The sequence below is a fragment of the Lutra lutra genome, chromosome 10 (genome assembly GCF_902655055.1).
Source record: "Lutra lutra chromosome 10, mLutLut1.2, whole genome shotgun sequence".
NCBI lineage: Eukaryota > Metazoa > Chordata > Mammalia > Carnivora > Mustelidae > Lutra > Lutra lutra.
In genome coordinates this window covers 37,642,755-37,663,988 of record NC_062287.1, presented here as the reverse complement: position 1 = coordinate 37,663,988, position 21,234 = coordinate 37,642,755, and the positions used below count along the sequence as shown (strand labels likewise).

Sequence of the window (21,234 nt, the reverse complement as noted above, 5' to 3'; positions counted from 1 at the left end):
GAGTATGCTCAGTAGAGTCTTGAGTTCTTCAAATATTCGAACTTGTGAACACTTTGCAAAAGACAGTAAGTATGCAGGGTGCCTGGGTGGCTCAGTTGGTTAAGTGTCTGCCTTCAGCTCAGGTCATGATCTCAGGGTCCTGGGATCAAGCCCCATGTGGGGATCCCTGCTCAGTGGGCAGCCTGCTTCTCCCTCTCCTCCCCCTTCCTGCTCTCTCTCTATCTCTGTCAAATAAATAAAACCTTAAAAAAAAAAAGGAACAATTAAAAAAAAGACAATAAATATGCAGGGAGAAATAAACCAGGAAGAGGGTGAGGAATACCAACGAGAAGTCACATCTGAATAGAATGATCATGCAAGGTCTCACTGAGAAGGCAATTTATGAGCAAAGGGAATCAATCTTGCATAACTAGGAAAGAATATTCTAATCAAAGGAAAAATTGTGCATAAGGGCACTAAGGGAGGGGTGCCTGTGTGGCTCAGCCAATTAAGTTTCCGACTCTTGATTTCGACTCAGGTCATGATCTCAGGGTGGTGAGATCGAGCCCCACATTGGGCTCCGTGTTCAGCTCGGAGCCTGCTTAAGATTCTTTCCTTCTCCTTCTGCCTCTCACGCTGCCCTAAATAAATAAACAAAATCTTTTTTAAAAAAGGCACTGGGGCAGAATGTATAGTATGTTAAGAAATAGCAAGGAGGTTGCTGTGGCTATGAAGGTTAAGAAAGTAACAGAAAGCCAGACTGAATAGGGTCTTGCAAAAAAAAAAAAACCAACCTATAAGGACTTTTTTTTAAAGGCAGGAGTTGATCTGAAATATGTTAGTATCACTGACAGCTGAATTGAGAACAGAATGGGGGGTAGAAGAGGGGCACAGTTAGAAAAAGGGAGAGGAGTTTGGAAGCTATCAAAATAATCTAAATGATGGGCGCCTGGGTGGCTCAGTGGGTTAAAGCCTCGGACTTCGGCTCAGGTCATGATTCCAGGGTCCTTGGATCGAGCCCCACATTGGGCTCTCTGCTCGGCAGGGAGCCTGCTTTCCCCCCCACCCGCCTGCCTCTCTGCCTACTTATGATCTCTTTCTCTGTCAAAAAAAAAAAAAAAAAAAAAAAAAATCTTAGGAATAATCTAAGTGAGAAATGGCAATGTGATGGACCACTGGTAGTGATGAAGACGTGAATAGTCAGATTCTGTATGTATTCTGAGTAATGCCAAAAGGACTTCTAGTCAGGATACAGGGGGCATAAAGAGTATCTACACAGAGAGCAAGGCTGAAAGTTAGCAATTCAGACTGGGAATATTACTGGTTTGAGGCATCTATTAAACATCCAAGTAGAAACATCTAGCAAGCTGCTGACTGCAGAAATCTTGAGCTGAGAAGGCATCTGGGCTAGGACTTTTGAAAATCACCACCAAACAGACAGAATTTAAGTCCAGGCAGCTGGATGAGATTACAAAAGGAATACGGAGCTAAAGAAGGGCTCCAAGGACTGAATTCTGGGGACTCCCAATTTCAGAGGCAGGAGAGATGTGAGAAGACAAGAAGAGAAACTGAGAATATGCACCGTGAAGAGAAAGAAAAGCAGAAGAGCATGCGGTTCTAAAGCCAAAGAAAAAAACATGTCAAGAAGAGTTCAAGGGAGATTTAAGATGAACTGACAGTGGATTTAGCAATGGAGGTCACTGGTGACTTCCATGTGAGCAGCTTCACTGGAATGATGGGTCAAAACCCCGGATGATGGGTGTAAGGGAAAAGGGAGAGAGAAAAATCAGGGCAACAAAAACACAGAATTCTGAAGCAATTCTGCTGTAAAAGACAAAGAAAATGAATAGTAGTTAAAGGGAAATGGGAGTAAAGAGGGCTTTTTTTGTTGTCTAAGGAGAAATGACGGTATGTTTGTTATGATTTGGTAGAGGGGATAAAATTATTTTTAAAAGTGGCATAGTATGTTAATTGTGCTCTAGGCAGTAAATATCATACCAAAAGTGCTAAGTCACTCGAAGAAAGGAGTCAGAGTGAAAACACCAAGTAGATACCATGTGCTGGTAGTGTCCTGGGACTTTACATGCGTTCTTTGGATCCTCACAACGATTTTGAAGAAGTTTTTTATTATTATCCCCATTTTATAGATGAGGAATAGAGGTAGAGAGGCTAAAACGCTCACTGATAATTACATGGGTAGTAAGAGCTTTGATTTTGGACACAGGAAATTTGGTCCAGAGTCCAAAAGAGCTGAGCTCTTAGCTACATCCCCCCATCCCTCATGGACCCTCTCAGGAGTTGTGATAGCACTCCAGGTAGGCACGCTCAAGTTACTTGCTTTTGTGTTTGTCTGTGGGTTTTTTTTGTTTGGTTTTGTTTTTTAAGAATTTTAGCTTCACAAAAAAACTGAGGAGGTACTGAGATTTCCCATACAGCCCTCCAGCGCCACACATACATAGATTCCCCTATTATCAACCTCCCTCCACCAGAATTGGCACATTTGTTATAAATGATGAACCTACACTGCCACATCATAACCATCCAAAGTCCAACATTTGTTGTTGTTGCTTTAAGATTTTATTTTTAAGTACTCTCTACACCCAGCATGGGGTTCAAACTTACAACCCCGAGATCAAGAGTTGCATGTTCCACTGATGGGGCCAGCCAAGCTCCCCCCAAATCTAGTTTATATTCTGGTTCACTCTTGGTGTGCTATGAGTCTGGAAAAAGAATGACCTATATCCACCTAAATCAGAGTATCGTACAGAGCAGTTTCACTGCCCTGAAACTCCTCTGCACACCTACTCATCCCTTCCCTTGCTCCTCACTCAACCCTACGACCTCTGATCTTCTTCTTGTCTCTACAGTTTGGCTTGTTTTTTCAGAACATCATATAGTTGAAATCCTATAGTTTGTATGACTGTATACTTGATGATGTTGTATGGTTGAAATCATACAATCCTCTGCAGACTGGCTTTTTCCACTTAGTAAAATGCATTTAAGCTTTCTCCGTGACTCCATGGATTGACAGTTCCTTTCTTCTTGGCCTAAATAATGTTTCCTTGTCTGGGTGTTTCACAATTTACTTACCAATCACCTACTGAAGGACATCTTGGTTGCTTTCAAGTTTTAGCAATTATGAATAAAGCTGCTATATACACCTGTGTGCAGGTTTTTATGTGAACATAAGCTTTCAACATCTTTGGGGAGATACAAAGGAGCACGACTGCTGGATCATATGCTAAGAGTATATTAAGTTGTTTAGGAAGCTGCCAAACTGTCTTCCGAAGTGACCGTACCATTCTGCATTTCCACCAGCAATGTGTGAGTGTTCCTGCTGTCCACATCCTCACCAGCATTTGGCGTTGTCGGTGTTCCAGATTTTGGCCATTCTAATAGGTTCATAGTGGTATATTCCATTGTTAATCTGCTGATGAGATATGTTATAGAGCTTGTTTTCATATGCTTACTTGCCATTTGTACATCTTTGGTGAGATGTCTGTTGAGGTGTTTAGAATGTTTTTACATCAGGTTGCCTGTTTTCTTATTGCTGAATTTTGTTTTGTTTTGTTTTAAAAGATTTTTTTTTAATTTGAGAGAGATAGAGGAAGGAGGAGGAGAGGGAGAAGGACAAGCCGACTGTGCACTGAGCGTGGAGCCTGACACAAGGTTTAACTGGAAACCAAGCGTTGGACACAAACCAACTGAGCCACCCAAATGCCTCTTATTGCTGAGTTTTAAGAGTTCTTTGTATTTTTTGGATAAAAGTCCTTTACCAGATGTGTCTTTTACAAATATTTTCCTTCAAGTCTGTTGCTTGTCTTCTCATTCTTCTGACATTGTCTTTCACTGAGCAGTTTCTCATTTTGATAAATTCCAGCTTATCAATTCCTTCTTTGACAGACCATACCTTTGGTGTCGCATCTAAAAAGTCACTGCCATAGATTTTCTCCTATGTTATCCCCTAGGAGTTCCGTAGTTTTATATTTACATTTGAGTGGGAAGTCATATTTTATATCTGTATTTAGTGGAGAAATGCATTCCTGCTAAAAATTTATGAACCCCATATACCCAGCATACTTGGCATGGAATATTATTAGTTGCACAACAACATCTCAAGGCTTTAAGAGAACCACGTTGACTAACTAAAAGCACTAAAATCAAAGTCAAAGGGAATAAGTTTTAAAAATAATGTTTCGTTCTGCTTAAAGGGAATCCAGAGGATACAGAAAAATGATCCCCTATAATCTCATTATATATAACCAATGATATATATATATAACCAATGATAATGTTTGGAATATTTTCTTTCATTCTTCACACATACACACACACTTGCATATAAAATAAAAATCCCTGGAATCACAGTGTATATAGTTTTAAATCTACATTCTTCAAAAGTGTAATTTTTAATGGCTGCAAAGCATCTAGTATGTATGTACCCACATTTACTTCAACAAAAGTTTTCAAATTTTCCCACCGCAGACCACACTTAGATAAATTACTGCATACACAAATTTCTACCTCACTGTTGTCTTGGGAAAGGGCTGAGTTAAACAACAAATCTTAAGCCTTTTGATATGCCCTGACAAACTGCCTTTCAATGCAGCAGCTCAAGTTTGATACTCCCACCAGCAGCATACTAAATACTTCTTCTCAAACTGCTGTCACTCTGACAAATAAAAAATACATCTCAGTTCCTCTGAATATCATTTTCACATGCTTATTACCACTTTCATTTCTTTTGTGAACCACTTATTCATGTCTTTGTTCATTGTTTCTACTGAAATGTTTACTACTTTTCTTAACATTTACTAAGGTACTTTAATATTGTGACTATCAACCTTTCTTCTGCCCACATACAAGTATTTTTCCCATGATAATACATTTTGGTTTTTGATAATCTGACATGCAAGCATTTACAATTTCTGTGCAGTCAAACCTAAAAAGCTTCTCCTCTGATCTTTCCACTGCTTTTATGCTCAGAGGTCAATCTGAATTTCTAAATGAAATACCAAATCTCAAACAAAACTTACTAAAAAATTGAAAAGAACAGAAGTTTTCATCCTGAACCTGTAAAGTTTATTTTAAAGCATTTTCATGATCTTCAGGAGAAGATACTATCTATGGAGAACAAAGCTAACATTTAATGGATTTCAACCATGATTCTGTTCTAGACCTTTTCCACTTTAATCCTCATTTCACAAGCTCAATTTTATAGACGAGGAAACGAAACAAATCAAAGAGGCTAAATGGTGGTTTAATAGAAAGAAAAGTCAGGGCTACTCTAAAGGAGAAAGTGTCTAATTAGATTTCTCCACCCCGAATTGTTACCTCTTCATCGATTTTCTCTTCTAGGGCATCAATATGACGCTCTTTAAGAAATCGCTGTGTTTTTTCCAACTGGTATTTCACTAATTCTTCTATGGCATCTTTTTCTTCCTTGTCCACAAATTCTTGTACTGCTTCACCCATTCCCCTCTCTGTTAGAAGTGAGAGCTGAACATTCTGTAAAAGAGGTACAAATCAATGGATGCAGAAAATCAGTATCTATTCCTTACCAAATAATTCTATACAAGCTAGAAAATTAGAGTATAATGTTACCAGGGGAAAAAGATGAAAAAATTATCTAGCTGCTGAAGGGAAAACAAATCAAAAAACAAAACAATGGACAATAAGTAAGCCTACTAATAAATTTTATGGGCCAGAAAAAGCCAAGTACAAATAAGAAACAAGAGTAGTGGTTAAGACAGGTGGGAAAGCAGAGGCCTGAGTGGTTGGGATGTAGAGTCCTGAAACGGTAGCTGATGATTAAGAGATTAGCTTAATCAGTGTAGTGGGCAGAGTAATGGCCCCTTAAAGACATCCACATCCTAATGTCTGGGCTGTGAATATGTCACACAGCAAAGGAAAACTATGGCTGGTTACAGATGGAATTAAGGTTGCTAATCAGCTGGCTATACAATCAGCAGATTGCCAGGTACTAGGCAGGTGGACCCAGCATAATCACAAGCATCCTTAAAAGTGGAAGAGGGAGGATGAAGGAGAAGTTAGAGGGAGATCTGACTGGGGGAAAATGGCCAGAGAAATGTAACATTGCTCGCTTTGGAGGCGGAAGGAGAAGGCTGTCGCCCAAGAAACATGGACACCTCTAGAAACTAGAAAAGACAGGCAGTGGATTTGCCCCTCGAGTCTCCAAAAAGGAACACAACCCTGCTGAAACCTGGATTTTAGGCCAGTGAGATTGGTGTCAGATTTCCGACCTACAGAACTGTAAGATAACAAATGTGTTTTATTTTCAATAATTATGTTTGTGGAAATCTGTTTCAGCAGCAACAGGCAATTAACAGAACCAGATCTTAAAGGTGCATAAACTCATGACAATGAAAGTAGCTTCACCATCCTGTGCTGTCTTTAATTCTGAAATTACATCTAGACGCAAGAGAAATAAATCCTGGATTCAGAAACATGTAGCAGAGATAAAAAGGAAGAGCAAAACCAAAAATAACAAAAATAACAGCCAAAATAATACCATAATTAAGCACTGATTCTTCTTGATGAAGAGTAACCAGAAGTGAATGTAATTCCTTGTTTTCCCACTTAGTTCATGGACACATCGTGAAGATCCCTTTTGTTGCAAGTATCATTATACATATCCCGAATTAAAGTCGGTTATCCTCAGAGAGCCATTCTTCAACATGTAGGCTGTAATAAAGAAATTACCTTCTCTGCAGTCTGAAAATACTGTCTGACAAGGTCTTCTACTCTTAGGGTTGTTCCTTCTGAAGGTTTTGTATTGAGATTCTCAAAGTTGATCTCTTCTCCTAGAAAAAAAAAGCCCGTGAAGAAACAGTAGCTTCTGGGACAGCGTGAAAGTGCCCAAATTCATGGCAAGTTTGGCTCAGTACAGGAGTTAAGGCCAGACTTGGTTAAGGATCAGCTTGCTCAACATGGTAAATTTTGAGGCAAAAACATGGCATTACTGCCAGCAGCTGCAGTCTTCCTCAAAATGTGTATTTCTCTACCTATCTGCAAGTCTTATGTCTCCTAAAGCTATTCTCAAAGGGTGATCTTTAGACTTGATATCCGAGACCATTTCAGGGAATGTCCAGGGACAAAACTCCTTTTGTAACGACACCAAGATGCTATTTACCTGTTCCGCTATGTTGCCATTTGCCCTGATGATAAAAAAAAGCAATTGTGGGTTCCTTATTGCAAGTCAAGGCAGTGGCTTGGAATCGTACAACACTGACCACCACAACCACACGGCTCCAAGCAAAACAAAGAAAGCCAGTTTCACTTAAGAATGTCCTTAATGTGGGGCGCCTGGGTGGCTCAGTGGGTTAAGCCGCTGCCTTCGGCTCAGGCCATGATCCCAGGTCCTGGGTTCGAGCCCCACATCGGGCTTTCTGTTCAGCGGGGAGCCTGCTTCCTCCTCTCTCTCTGCCTGCCTCTCTGCCTACTTGTGATTTCTCTCTGTCAAATAAATAAATAAAATCTTTAAAGAAAAAAAAAAAAAAAGAATGTCCTTAATGAAACTGCAGAAATTATTCATTTAATTAAATCTCAGCCCTTAAATATGTTCCTCTGTGAGACAAATGGGATGTCTGCTTACAGCACTTTTGCTGCATTCCTAAGCAAGGAGAGCTGCCTTAAAAATAGCAGGTAAAGAATCCAGAGTACTGGTAGGAAGCCAAGAAGCAGAGGGTCCAGGACTTACTCTGCTCATAGCCTCTGTCAGGAAAACAAGTATTAACTGTCTAGCGGATGTTGGTCATGAAAACACAAATAGTGAAAAAAGACAGGATCCCTGCCATTAAGGGCACGTTATGAAAATAAAGGTGGCAAATGCTCCGAGAGGTAAAAACAGAGAGTATGACACACGAAGAAGAAATACGCTGGTTCTTCTCAGAGAAGACTGAAAATAATGTGCACGTATCAGATGCAGCTATCATTTGAATTAAAACTGCAGAATAAATAAGACTCAGTAAGCAACACAGGGAAAAGAAAAAAGTACTTGAGTCAGAGGGAAAAATATGTGGCCTGGAGGGTAAAGAGGCACGACATTCAGTGTGCTTCTTGCAAAGTGCCTGAAGGCTAGTGAGCAGAAGTCTTTTTCAAATCTCAAGATGGTTTAAAAAAAAACAAAAACAAAAAAAAAAACCTCCAAGACAGTAGAATTAACACAGCTTCCTAAGTATGATCACTACATTTTACGATGCTGGACACTATGTTTAGACTATTTACACATATCGTATCATCTAATCCTCACTATGACTCTATGAGGCAGGCTCAGTCATTATCCTGATTTCACAGACAAGATCAAACATCAGAGAGCTTATGTAATTTGTACAATATCACACAGGTATTTGAGAAGTAGAGCTGGCTGAAGTAACAAAAAATGCTTTCAATGAAACATGTGAAAGGGTTGTTGTTTCTGTTTAGCAATTTATGTTTAAACCAAACAGGAACAATTAGAATAAAACTATATATGAAATTCAACTAACAATGTGCTAGTTCTATAATCTGTATTATGATGAATGCTACACCCATAAAATCTCAAGGTATTGATAAGGATGGACAATTAAAGTAAACCACTATGAACAAGGGGCGCCTGGGTGGCTCAGTGGGTTAAGCCGCTGCCTTCGGCTCAGGTCATGATCTCAGGGTCCTGGGATCGAGCCCCACATCGGGCTCTCTGCTCAGCAGGGAGCCTGCTTCCTCCTCTCTCTCTGCCTGCCTCTCTGCCTGTCAAATAAATAAATAAAATCTTAAAAAAAAAAAACAAAAAAAAACACTATGAACAAATAACTAGATGAAACTCATAGCATAAGAAAATAATTATCTGATAAGGATTTTTTCCTAAAACAGTATTTATGAGTTCCATTTAAATATCTGAATGAATGTTTCAGGTTGTTTAACACGCAAAGAATCTGGTCACAACTTGACACTGAAAATTGAAGCTTATTAATAAAAAAACCTAAAGGGGCGCCTGGGTGGCTCAGTGGGTTAAAGCCTCTACCTTCGGCTCAGGTCATGATCCCAGGGTCCTGGGATCGAGCCCCGCATCAGGCTCTCTGCTCAGCGGGGAGCCTGCTTCCCTTCCTCTCTCTCTGCCTTACCTCTCTGCCTACTTGCGATCTCTGTCTGTCAAATAAATAAATAAAATCTTTTAAAAAATAAATAAATAAAAATTTAAAAAAAATTTAAAAACCTAAATAGCTTTACCTATAAAACAAGGGCCATATTTTTCTATAAAAATTCTCTGACTTAAAAAAAAAAAAAAAAAAAAAAAAATTCTCTGACTCGATAGCTTTAAGAAGATTATATTTCTTACAAAAAAGCACTATTTCAGCTGGATGGCCTATTTTTATAAATGCATTTAAAATAAGGGCAATTCATTTTTATGAAATTTAATTAGAAATTAATTATCTGATCATGAGAAACACTAAACTATAAGATACTTCTTATTCCAAAAGACTGGAGTCTTCCTAAATCTTGTATACTCAAAAGCTAAAATACTTGAGGCAAAATTTGAGTATATTCTCTGAACACTAAAAATGTACTGTCAATAATATATATTTTGAGCAATAAATCTTTAAAGATTTTTATCCAGGCAGCCCGAGCAATAAATTTTTAAAGTCTGTATGCACTGTTACTCAGCAGGCAGAACTGTTTCTAAAAACTTTATCTGCAGAGAAAGTCTTCCCTTTCTTTACCGTTATCTTCAGGTTTGAAACAATTGCTATCAAATTTTTAGAAGACAAAAGATTTAATTATTCCAACTGCCAGTTTAAGATATTAGAAATAATCATATAAAAATATTTTCATTATTTTCTACTTCTTTTACTAAAGACTGAATTTTATAAACCCTGCAAAAAGCGTTTTTTAATTTGTGAAAATAACTAGCTTACCTGTGTTTTCCTTTTGCTCTCTACGCCTAAAAAAATGGATAACATCTTTTGGATTAGCTACCCGATCCACAAATTTCTGGCTAAAGCGAAGAACACTGAAAGGCTCAAAACCTCCACTATAGTCCACCTGGAAATATAAAACAAGCTATGAAGGCCAGATACAACAGTTTACCAATTTCATTATTTACATTTATGCTCAATACTTTAAAGTTAATAGATGTTCCATAATTCATGTTAAAGATCATGACGGTGTTAATACATTTTATTCTACTGAGAAAAAAAAGCTTCAAAGGTTTGTGAGTTTACACAAGACATTTTGCTTGACAGACCTAAAGTACAGCAAGTATTCCCACAAGGTATGAATGGTAACATTTCCCTATGATAACACTAAGAGCCTAGGCACCGGGAGTAGCACCTAGAAAGGAGGTAAAATTTCTAAACATAAATGTTTAAACTTTCAAAACAGAGAAAATTCTCCACTTAAGTAAAATGCCAGCCCTACATGCATTAATTAATTGGTCTATCATCTTAGGGGTATACTTTCACTAACTTAAGGGTAAGAAAGAAATGCTGGGAAAATCCACGCAGGAAAAAAATCCAACCTGTTAGCTTTGAGAAATGATTACCTTCAAAGCACGGTATCTATTTAAAAATCACAGTCAGGCAGGCTCTAAGTTAAGAAGTTTACAGCCACACAGAGATCTTTCCAAAGAGAAATACATACTACATTTTTTCCCCCAAGAGATATAATCATTTCCCCAAACTAGCTGTTCTAAAAATAGGCTCTGGGAACAGGCATCGTACCACATCACTAGCCTATCGAAACCTCCCTACCCTCTGCCCAGTTTACACCGTTCATCACACTTAGCACTGGTTGGCATTTTGTTCATTTATTTGCTATTTATTTTTTATATCTCTCCTCGTACCTCCACCTCCCGTAAGACAGATATATTCAAAACCCCCTCTGTTTTGTTGTCACTGTGTCCCCCAGCATGCAGAACAAAATGTACTCAGAAAGTATTTGTTTACTGAATCATAAAATTAATGAGGGTCCCTTAGTTGATACAATGTACTCTTGGACTATACTAATGAAAATATCTGTCCTTTCATTTCATGAATGATTTAATAATTCACTATGTTTAGGAAAAGGAATGCCAATTCTCTATTTAACTGTGCTGGCTTCTAATGGTATAAGGCGGACATAGATGGGAAACATGGCATCTTCTGCCTCGATAAAGAGAACTATGTGGTTCTCTCTGAGCAACTACGTATTACATCTCTACAGTAACCATGATATAAAAAAGAAAATGCTAAATGCTCAGGCTACTGGGTCTCCCCAAAACTCTTCATACATTTTATCAGTGGTACTCCAGCTTAGGTTGATTTGTAATTTTCTGCTCCTAAGAGTCCAAAAACTCATTCACTAAGCAAACTTTACTGAGGAGTCCACAATGTGCTGGGCACTCCGCTAAGGCCCAGGGATATAGCTATAAAGAAGTTTAATCTTGTTTGTCAAATTCACAGGTGACTGAGAGGACAAACGTAAATAACTAAGTACAAGCAGAATGGGGTTGGTGCTTAACAAGTACATACAAAGCAGACCGAGGGCACAAAGGTAGAAGCGCTGATCCTGAAGGGAGGTCCAGATAGGCTCTTGGAAAAGGGGAAAGCTTTAAGTGGATGCTGAAGGAAGTGCTATGGAAGGAGAGAAGCACATTGCACACAGCAGGATCAACATGAGTGAGGGTATGGAAGAGTAGAATAAACTCCACCAGACCCAGGGAGCAGTAACTTTTAGCCTAATATAGCTGGAACTTAGAAGGCTCTGGCAGAAAAAGTAGGTCAGTTTTGACCAGGTCATGAAACCCTTGAATGCCATGCAAGACTTGTTCCTATTAGCATGAGGGGATCATTAAGTAATTTTTAGCAGGAGGGCGGCTGGGTGGCTCAGCGGGTTAAGCCGCTGCCTTCGGCTCAGGTCATGATCCCAGGTCCTGGGTTCAAGCCCCACATCGGGCTTTCTGCTCAGCAGGGAGCCTGCTTCCTCCTCTCTCTCTGCCTGCCTCTCTGCCTACTTGTGATTTCTCTCTGTCAAATAAATAAAATCTTTAAAAAAAAAAAGTAATTTTTAGCAGGAAAGACATGTAAGATTATGTTTTACCAAGATGACTCTGGCATTAGTGTGAACAGGCTGGGGTGGGGGGAGGGAGAAACTGAAGGCAGAGTCAGGAAAGAAGCTGCATTTATAGGCCAGATAAGAGAAGTCAAGGCTCAACTTCGGCAATGACAATGGGTACAGAAAGGACCAGATTACTTACTATACAACGGGTGATATTTAATTCACTTTGATCCTATAACTGTATGAGGTACAAACCAAGGGACAAAAGATCCAACTGCTCAAGGTCATATAGCAACCCAGGCATTCTGGCTCTAGACTGTACTCTTTATTTTCACACTATATATCCCAGAGTATCTCAAATTTTAACATGCATACAAATCTCTTAGGGATCTTATTAAAACACAGTTCAGGGGGTGTGATGTAGTGTCTGAGATTCTGCATTTTAAAAAATTTCCCACGGGAGGGGCACCTGGGTGGCTCAGTTAGTTGGGCTTCTGACTTGTGATTTTGGCTCGGGTCATGATCTCAGGGTTCTGAGATCAAACCCCACCTCTGGCCGCCTGCAGACACGGAGTCTGCCTGGGATTCTCCCTTGCCCCTGCCCTCTGCTTCTTTCTCTCCCTCCCCTCTCTATAAGTAAGTAAATAAGTACATAAATAAAGCAGTAATTGTTAGAAGGAAAGAAAGAAAGAAAGAAAGAAGAGTTTCTCAGGTGATGTCAGTGCTGCTGCTTTGATTACTTCCTAAGTATCAGGCTTGGTGGTGCTGGGGCAGGGGGAGGGGGCTCTTGGACCTCAACAAGGAGGTCTAAGCTGGAGGTAAAGATGTGGGCATCATCACGCTATAGGTGGTCCTTAAAGCCATATGCCTAGGCTGAAAAGAAGGCTAAGAGAGAGGTTCAGTCAAATGTAACTCGAAGAAAAGAATGCCAAAGACTGATTCAGCCAGATGAAAACAAGCTACTGCCTTTGACAACTGAACGCCATCTTTTCCACCTGAGATGACGGTGTCAGAGCCTTGGTTATAGTGGATTGAGGAACAAAATGTTAAATGAGCAATTAAGGACTATGTATTTTGAGTTTGGAAGAAAATAAAAACAAGGGCAGAACTAGTTGAAGGGAAAGGCACAGGGACAAAAAAAAAAGAGGTCTGTTACTTTTTTTATATGATGACGGAAACAAGTAAGCAGGTTTACAGGCAACGGAAGTGCTTCACTTTCTTTAAATTTTTTAATATTCTCAAATACTTAATTCTTTCAACATATTTCTCAAGCACTTGCAATATGCCAGAATTGTTCTGAGATCTCTGGGTACATTAGTCAACAACATTCACAAAGTTCCATGCTCTCATGGAACTGTTTTGTAGTTGAGGACACACAATAACCAAAATAAATACATTGCGTATAGTAGGTTATGAGGATGTGTTGTGGAGAACAAAGAAAGGGAGGGTAAGTGAAATCAGGAGTGCCGGTAAGAAGATGTGGGGGTGCCATCTCATTGGGGGGGCCTGACCAAACAGACATGAAGGAAGGAAGTGTGTGAGAGGACAACTGCAGGACACCATAGGGAATGAAGGGAGAGAGATAGTAAAAGATGGAGTCAGATCCTGCCAACTTATTAAGCAGAACAATGGACTATTCAGAAAATGAAAAAAATAAGAAAAAAAATTAAACTTATCAGAATCAAACTGCGATTAACTCAACTCCTGACAGCTTTATTATTTCTGGTGCCAGATGGTGATTGCTCTTATTATTGTATTACTTTCCTTACTAACTTACAAAACAAAAAAATTTATGGAAACCGTGTAAGTACTGTCCTCTGAAAATCAATAAAGTTTAATTTCTCTACACAGAACTTACTCGCAGTCGGATAATAGGCTTCTCTGGCTGTCCAGAATTTCCCAGACGTTCTCGCTCAGCGTTTTCAAGCATTTCTTTAATCTCAAAATAAAAATATTGTCATGACTTGGGGGAAGGATACTACTGGCATCTAGCGAGTTAGAGGTCAGAGAGGTCACTGTAGGACTGAACTCGTACAATGCAACCTCCCACAAGGGATTACCTGGGGTAAAAGGTCAAGGCTGTGTCAAGGCTAAGAGACCTGACGTAGGCCTGACCAACCAAGCCATTTTCCACCTCCCAAGGACACATATAGGACCTCAGTCCAACAGAACTCCTAGGAGTTGATTTACAACAACTCAGAAAACAGGCTCTCTCAGCTCTAAGGACATTGTGAGTCTGGGTGCAAGCAACCCTGTGGACATATCCTCCTCACCTCCTCAGAGTGAAGCTTCAGACAGCTACCTACAGAGTGTCACGGGGGCTAAACATAGAAATAGACACAGAAACCGCAGTCTTAATGTGGGTTTTTGGGTCTAATCCTCTTGAAACCAGAATACTCAGCTATGTGAGTTACGTGTGAGTTACATGCCCTGGGAAGGCTGTGACACTGGGTAAGTGATTTCATCTCCGGTTCAGTTCTTCTTTCCATAAAATTTGGACAATAGGATCTACCTACCAACAGCATTGCTGAGTGGATTAAATGCAAAATGCTGTCAACAGTGCCCAGGATATATACACAATCAATGAATATCAGTGATAACTGCAAGAATTACAGTGGCTGTCAGCAATTAATGGTATTAAGCTGTCCATTTACATACTATTAAGTGCATTCGCACAACCTCTGCAGCAGCTCTAGAATTTCTCGGAGGTTGGGGAGGGGGAACCTGCATGGAAGGTGAGGTATGGTACCTATGCCAAAGCTACAAGGCACATGACAGGCACATTTGAAGATCTCATTGGAGGCAGCTTTCAGGGTGAAAAGGATGCTTAACAGAGATTATTAGAAATGCTAAGGCTTTCCTCATCCTCCACTGTATCTTCCCATTCACCAACAAAAGCCACTGCTTGCTTTCAGAAATAAAATGAACAAATTATCAAATCAGAATAAAAACAAAGAAAAGATTATGTGTAGATTTTTGAGGAAGAGGACTGGAACTGGGAGGGGCTTAATTAAAGTTTCTTCTGTTTAATGTTCTTCCATCTCCAAGACTAGAAAAAAGGTCTTTGATACAACTGAACTCATTTATGGAACAACAGTGCTTCCTTGTGGGCTTCATGAGACTAGAACAAGGACAAAGACTTCTCCTACTCTACGGAAGTATTTAATTCAATGTAAATCACCTCTCAGCTAAAGCAGATCTCATCGACCTTTATCTAGAGGATTACCTTCTCCAAGCAGAAGCTCTGTATGGCCTGAGTTACTTTAGGATTATCTGGGTTAAAAATGTCTGGATGATCAGCCAGAACAATATCCTCCATGAAAAACTGCCGCACTGTGTGAAGAGGAATTTTCTGCATATTCATCTTTCTTCCTTTTACTCGCAGCAAACCGACATGTCTGAAATGAGGGAAATGAAAGTAGTCAGACTGTAAATTTTCTCAGGAAAATGTACACACCAAAACTACTGTATCTCTAAGTTCCTACAGAATATTTCTCCATAAAAGCATAGTCTTAAAAAAATCTTTTAACAACTTAATGCTGTATCATCAGAAAAAAAACGTTAACATTCATCCGCAGAATAAAATCCACTCATACCTCCCTGCCTGAACAAATACACACTCCAGTGAGGAAGATGACAGTAGGCAGGATACGACATTACCAGACCATGACAACAGACAGATTATGCCACATATATGGATTATGTGTGAGTATATACGTACATACACACATAAAATGAGTTAGCAGAATTTTGAAGGAAAAAAACAAATTTACATCCTACTACCATATTCTTTAAACCTGTTATTATCATCATAACAATCAAAATCTGAGTGGATTCAAAAGGTAAAATCCATTATAAAAATTGGGCTTATTCGCTGTTAACTACTTTATCATACAATTCCCCTAAAGAATTAAAATAAATGAGATATACTATAATGTTGCATTTATAACCAGAAAAATCTCATTTAAATGGCATACAGTGAATTTGTTTATAAATGGACTTTGAGAAATTGGTAATCATCATCCACAGCATTCTAACCTGAAATTTAATTAGTAAAAGTGTTAGCCCTGAATATGCCTAATAAGCCACAAAATAATTAACACTACTGGGACACTCTCCTTTGAAATGGCTTAAGATCTGGGAAACTAGTAAGACTACATCAAATAATCAATCTTCCTAAAGAAATCTATCATATAAAAAACCATCAGTACTTTGAACCTATAGGATGATTATAGCAAGAGATTTGTTTATTCTAATTGATTTGCAAAATATAATAATTACTTACTTCTTTACAGTTTCTCCTGGGGAAAGAGAAGTAACCACTGAACTTCCAGGTTGTGATACATAAAAGAGTTGCTGTTCATTTTTGGTTGGAGCTATTTTACACTCATGTTCATGACCCCAGATAACAAGATCAATGAAGTCATCCAAAAATTGCTCTGGAATGAAGTTAGTACTTCCGTGTTTACTCCTATACAAAGATTTTAAAAAATAAATATAAACATCCAGAGCTATAGGAACACTTCGTATTAAGAAAAGATATACAGATCTTTCTTTCTCCATCCATTAAAGCCTTATTACAACTCTTATTTGTGCCAAAAACTATTCAAGGGATTAGAGGTGCAAAGAGAATACCTAATTCCTGCCCTCGACAGGTTTACAAATTTGCAGGATACAGACAGGTAGGAGCCACAAAAGAGAAACTGGTCAGTTCCACACTGAGAGGCAAATTGCAAAAGGCTTTACAGAGGGCAAGTCAGGAAAGCATGAGCTTCATCTAGTGTGGCTGAGCAGAACGAATGCAGGGAAGAGCTGGAAGTGAAATCAGAAAAGCAGCAGCATGAGCTCTATCAACAGTGGAAACATATAAATTGATTTGATTATTCATAGAGGCAGAAAATGAAAGTGAGTGAAATCTAAACTTTGTAGAATAAAAACAAATCTCTAAACATGCCCAGCCATTTTTTAACACGTTTACTGAAAAGAATGGGAGTAAGAATTTCAGTCTTACCTGAGAGATGACTTTCAATATTAAATAAAATATTATGTGAAGATTTGCAAACTCTGGTTTTATACCTAGATTAGCTGTTATTATTAAAAGATACGTGAAAACCCAAAGTGAAGAAAGGCAAGAAGTTTTCCCTAACACTGACTTTATCACTGGGAATTTAGTAAGTGTCCAAATACTTCAACCTAGCATTCACTTAAGGCAAATCAACATTCATTCATTAAACAAATATTTCCTGTGGGTCCACTCTATGCCAGGTGTCCTAGGCCTCTTCTAGATACCAAAGACATAGCACGGAACAAAGTCCTTGCTAGTGTGGGAACGAGCAATAATACAATATGTACATGTGTGTGCATTAACCTGTCAGGTGGTGGTGGGTGCTGTAAAGAGAGATAGAGGGAGAAGTGACACAGAATGGGAATGCTACTAAAATACTATGGTAGTTAGGATAGGCCGCTCTGTCAGGTGACACATGAGCAGAGAACCACAAGGAGGGATGGAGCATGCAAGGGAAGAAAGTTCTAGAAAGAGGGCTAAGTCCTGGGCAGAGTCCTAGAGCAGATGGGTGGCAGAGGTGGTGAAGCGGGAACATATTCAGCAAGTTCAAGGACCGCAAGGAGAGGAGCATGGCAGAGCAAAAGGAATGCAAGGAAGAGCTGAAAGTGATCAGACAAGCTGCAGGCTCCTGTAGCTAAGGATGTTTTTATGTAAACAAAACACTTATCTAGGGTATGACATAATCACAGTTACTTAAGAAACAGGTAACTCGAATACTATACAATGTAACTGTGCTTTCACAGAACAGACTCCTTCACAGAAGAGGGAACATTATACTGGTGGACTGACTCTGATTTGTGACTTAAAAGTTGACCAAAACAAAACAAAACAAAACAAACAAACAAAAAGTTGACCAAAACATTCTGATGGAAGTATTTTGTATGACAAGGTCCTCTTCTGCTTTGGAGTCTACTTTCTTTTTCAGCCACAGAAAGAAACCGGCCCATGTATAGACACAAATGGGAAATAAAGCAAAATGTAAAAGGCTCATGAGAAGCCACTCACTAGGACAAACCCTGTTTTTTATAAGTCCATTGAAGCAATAAGAAAGTACATGAGAATGCAGAGGGTGAAAATGAGTCCAACAGTATTACGGAAGAACTGCATAATCATGTTGAAGGGGCTGGGGGAAAAGGAGCTGGCCTTTCGTGGCCTTTTGTGGCCAAAACACAAGTGGTGTTTTGACTACATATAGTAAGGCTAAAGACTAAAATAACTTACATAAACTATACACTCATTGACAAATTTGTTTCTCATGGGTAGAGGTCAGCAATTTTGAAATTACCTTATATGTCAACCAAGACTGAAAAAATTAAATAAATATATTACAGATATTATGATCCAAGTTTCTAACTGTTAGAGAAAGAACTCCCAAATAAGGAAAGGGAAAAGACAAAAATGAACCCTATAGGGCTGGATTAGAGTAAGTACAAACTCTTTTTTTTTTTTTTTTTTTAATTTATTTGACAGACAGAGATCACAAGTAGGCAGAGAGGCAGGCAGAGAGAGAGGAGGAAGCAGGCTCCCCGCTGAGCAGAGAGCCTGATGCGGGACTCGATCCCAGGACCCTGAGATCACGACCTGAGCTGAAGGCAGAGGCTTTAACCCACTGAGCCACCCAGGTGCCCCAGAGTAAGTACAAACTCTCGCTTGCATGTGTGTTTTTAACAGCTACAGATGTATATACATGGGTTAGGATATATACACATATTCCCTTCACTCTGATCACTGAGGGCTAAGAGAGTCCCAGCAGCAATAAGCACACCTGGCGGACGTATTTGGGTCTCTAAATACTGTTCTCCAATAAAGGCAATCAGGGATCCTTGGCAAAGTGGTTGATTCCAGGACTAGGGCCAAAAATACAACATGAGCCTGGTGCACCTTGTGGTACCAGAAAGTGAAGGACATGATCAAAAATAAATAAAACGGAAAAGGGCATGCTGAGAGGACAAAGAAGCTAAAATAAAAGAACTCTCAGTGGTCAAAACTGGAACAATTTGAGCAACAACAACCAAAAAAAAAAAAAACCCTGATAGTTTTGGATTATAACTCAAAGGATAAAATAAATATCCTTAAGTCCATACCAATAATAAATGAATAAATAAATGAGAGAGAAGGGACAAATCTTCCTTATAGAAGAATTTCAATTAATAAATGCAGAAAGAATGAGGGGAAATAAAAAAATAACAACTGCAACACCATAGTGTTCACTGCTGGAAATGAGATCCCCCACCAAACACACAAAATTAGCGGGCAAAATTTTAAGGCCAAACGGTATTTTTCCCAAAATATTAATTACAAAATGGGAAAATGGGACCTTGACCTTTGTGCAACTTAGCATACACCACCTTCATCAAATTATGAGTGTTACCATCACCAGCAACTAGCCATTATCAACATTATCCCACCCGTTCCCATTCCTGATGCTGCCATTCCACCTCTCAGTCTGACTGAAGTTCCTGGAATCACTCAGGATTTTTTCCTTCTGACTTTTCCCTACTTTGGGAAAGTAGAAAGTGTAGCAGAATTGAGAAGCCCGAAGCAAGAGAAAGAACAAACTCCCAATGCTGCAAAGTTACAGGGCGACTGCACTTATTAAAACTCTGGCCTGCTCCTCCTTCGAAACTCACTGTTCAAGAGCATATATAAAACAGAAGGCTGCCTTGTCATGCCTTCCTTTCACTGAGTGCTTAGTGGGTTTAAGTACCAGTATTTTGCATTCAGTAAGAGTCCGTTCAATAAGTAATAAATTATATAATCAGGCCCAAATCCCTTTAGATTCTTCCTTGTAACTTCTCAGGTCTGTCCTTTCCACATCACTTTCACTGCCATCATTTCACACTTTAAGTACAGTTATCACGGTAAATCTTGCATCAAGTCTTCCTTTCAGTCGATCCTGAACCCTAACAACAGGTCAAACTTCTTCAAAATACTAACAAAAGACAACCAACCGCTCTAGCTATGTCTAATGTATTCTAGAAAAATATCTGCCTATACATACCAGGAGATGCACGTAAGAGTATTCATAACAAAAAGGCTGAAAAAAGCAAGACTCTGGAAATAATATAAAACATTTACCAACACAAGCAAAACTGTAACTGTACAGATCAGTGGAAATTAATTATGCTTTTAAGCATCAAAATGTATGAATCTTAGTAATGTAATGTGGAACATAATAAGCCAGCTATATAAAATACACAGAAGGGTTCCAGTTGTCCCAGTTGTACCAAAACTAAATAAAATACTCATGACAGATAATTATGTGATCAAACAATAAAGAAAAGCAACAGACTGATTAAACAGAAATTAAAAATAGTGCTTCCCTCTGGGGTAAGCGGAAAGAAGAGGTTTGGGAAGCTCATGGGATAACACATTGTGAATGTTCTACTTCTCTGCTGAATTTAAAAGTATCCAATTTTATAGTTATTCCTGCACCTTATTCATATGTCATAAACATTCTTTACAGAGAAGAATGTTTTGGAAACAATTTCAAAATGCAGTCACACAAAGCACACGGAAGTTTTGCGTGATCCTGCACTGACAACTTTCAAAGAATAAGAAACATTTTACAAAAACACGGAAGCCTAGAAATAGAGATTTGAGGAATCTCAATACTGGACTCAAAAATTAAAAAACAAAAAACGAAAAACAAATACTTTCACCTGTTCTGATGAATCACAAATAAGTTAAACCAAGAGTTTTCATCTTCTTTTGGTCTCAACATTGTTACTTTTTTATTGATGAACATTCGATAGAGTCTTTCATCTGGAATGGACCCTGAAACAGACATTATTTTAAAACCGGTTTTTTACTTGGTTGAAAAATGAATGTTTAGCTTCTAACTTATGTGCTTCTCTAAGTATTTCATTTTCTTATCAGAGATATATTTGAAATCTGGGATCATTTACAAACGAGTAGGTTACGGGTTCTTGCATGACAGCTGTTGAGAAGATACTTGCATTTTAAAAATGTTTTCCAAGTCAGGCACACATACCTTCAAAATCTGGAAAACATGGAATGAAAATTTGAAGTTTTCTATGAAAACTATTTCTATTTGAAGTTTTCTCAAATTCTTATTAAAATTTCCAATAATGTTGTTTTTCACTACCCCTTTATTATACATACTTTCCATCTAGTATACACATTATAATAGATAT

General features: G+C 38.7%; 1 protein-coding gene across 6 annotated transcripts in view; it reads right to left on the bottom strand.

The window, feature by feature from the left end:
• Positions 1–21,234, bottom strand: part of MRE11 (MRE11 homolog, double strand break repair nuclease) — an 83,124-nt gene that overhangs the window by 40,530 nt on the left and 21,360 nt on the right. For all 6 annotated transcript variants that reach the window (XM_047690892.1, XM_047690888.1, XM_047690891.1 and 3 more), the window contains 7 exons: positions 20,740–20,854; positions 16,298–16,483; positions 15,239–15,410; positions 13,871–13,951; positions 9,894–10,020; positions 6,703–6,803; positions 5,314–5,487 (listed from right to left, as the gene is read on the bottom strand). In XM_047690892.1, the coding sequence (XP_047546848.1) occupies positions 5,314–5,487; positions 6,703–6,803; positions 9,894–10,020; positions 13,871–13,951; positions 15,239–15,410; positions 16,298–16,483; positions 20,740–20,854 (956 nt within the window). The remainder of the gene's footprint in view (positions 1–5,313; positions 5,488–6,702; positions 6,804–9,893; positions 10,021–13,870; positions 13,952–15,238; positions 15,411–16,297; positions 16,484–20,739; positions 20,855–21,234) is intronic.